Genomic DNA, 1,180 nt, shown 5'->3' on the forward strand with positions numbered 1-1,180 from the left:
CTCTCCCCCTGCGTCCCCTCCCCCTGCGTCCTCTCCTGCTTCCTCCTCTGCTCCACTGCAGATCTGACTGGGCTCAGGGCTGCGGAAGGGACTGACATCCCCCAGGTGGTGGCGACTCCTGGTCCTTGAGGGTGTCACCTGGCCTTGGTTGGGGGGTCTGTGGGGAACACCAGGGTCCTTCGGGGAGTGGTGGGGCTGCGGGGCTTGGGGAGCACTGGGTGGGCACTGCGGGGGAGGGGCGATCCTGGGTGCCCAGCCCGACCCCTCCTGCAGCCTCTCCCCACGCCAACTCCTTGGCTTCACGTGTGCGGAGGTGTCTGGCCTGAGCACGGAGCTTGTCCAGGAGCTGGCTGTGGCCTTGGGACAGAAGAATATCAAGCTCTCAGCAGAGCAGGTCAGTCTCAGTTGGGCTGGGGCAGGTGGGCACGGCTGGGGCCGAGGAATTCACAGGCAGCTCTGCAGTGCCCACCTCGCCACCACCGTCCCCTGTCCCCGCTGCCACTCTCCCCGGCTAGTTCTTCCCAGAGTTCCTCTGGCCAGGCAAGCTGACCACTAGGGTGTCTGTCCACATCAGGGGCCAGCTCCCCAGGAGCAAGTCTGAGATGACCCTGTGTGCTGGGCCCCCTCCTGGAGCCCCGTGGGCAGCCCTCCAGGCTCTGCCCCAAGGGGGAATCTCTTGCGGGGAGTGGGTGAGATCTGGGGAAAGGGAGCGAGCAGCAGCCAGGCACAGGAGCCCACATCCCCTGGGGCAGTGCTGCAGGCAGCCGGAGATCCACTCCCACAGACTCCCGTGGCCAGGGCAGGGGTGTGTTGTGGTGGGTGGACCAGCCAGGCAACCCTGGCCCACCACGTGGGTGAGCGCCCGAAACACTGCTGGACGCCCTGCCCCTGCAGCTGCGCTGTCTGGCTCACCGGCTCTCTGAGCCCCCCAGGGACCTGGACGCCCTCCCGCTGGACCTGCTGCTATTCCTCAAGTAGGCCCTGTCCCCTGGCCCCCACCCTCCGGCTTCTGCCCCCAGCCCTCAGCCCCCAGCCCCCTTCCACCTGCCTCGGACCCCAGGCCACAGCAGAGACGTGGAGGCCAGCCCAGCCGCCTCTCAGGGTGGGGACTGGTGTGATCAATGTGGCCTGTCCCCAGCACCCTCTCTCCACAGCCCAGACGCGTTCTCGGGGCCCCAGG

General features: G+C 67.8%; 1 protein-coding gene across 2 annotated transcripts in view; it reads left to right on the forward strand.

Moving 5' to 3' along the window:
* MSLN (mesothelin) overlaps positions 1-1,180 on the forward strand; it is an 8,821-nt gene that overhangs the window by 4,233 nt on the left and 3,408 nt on the right. For both annotated transcript variants that reach the window (XM_011962453.1, XM_011962451.1), the window contains 2 exons: positions 274-394; positions 895-974. In XM_011962453.1, the coding sequence (XP_011817843.1) occupies positions 274-394; positions 895-974 (201 nt within the window). The remainder of the gene's footprint in view (positions 1-273; positions 395-894; positions 975-1,180) is intronic.

This window comes from Colobus angolensis, unplaced genomic scaffold (assembly GCF_000951035.1).
Source record: "Colobus angolensis palliatus isolate OR3802 unplaced genomic scaffold, Cang.pa_1.0 Scaffold59, whole genome shotgun sequence".
Classification (NCBI taxonomy): Eukaryota; Metazoa; Chordata; class Mammalia; order Primates; family Cercopithecidae; genus Colobus; species Colobus angolensis.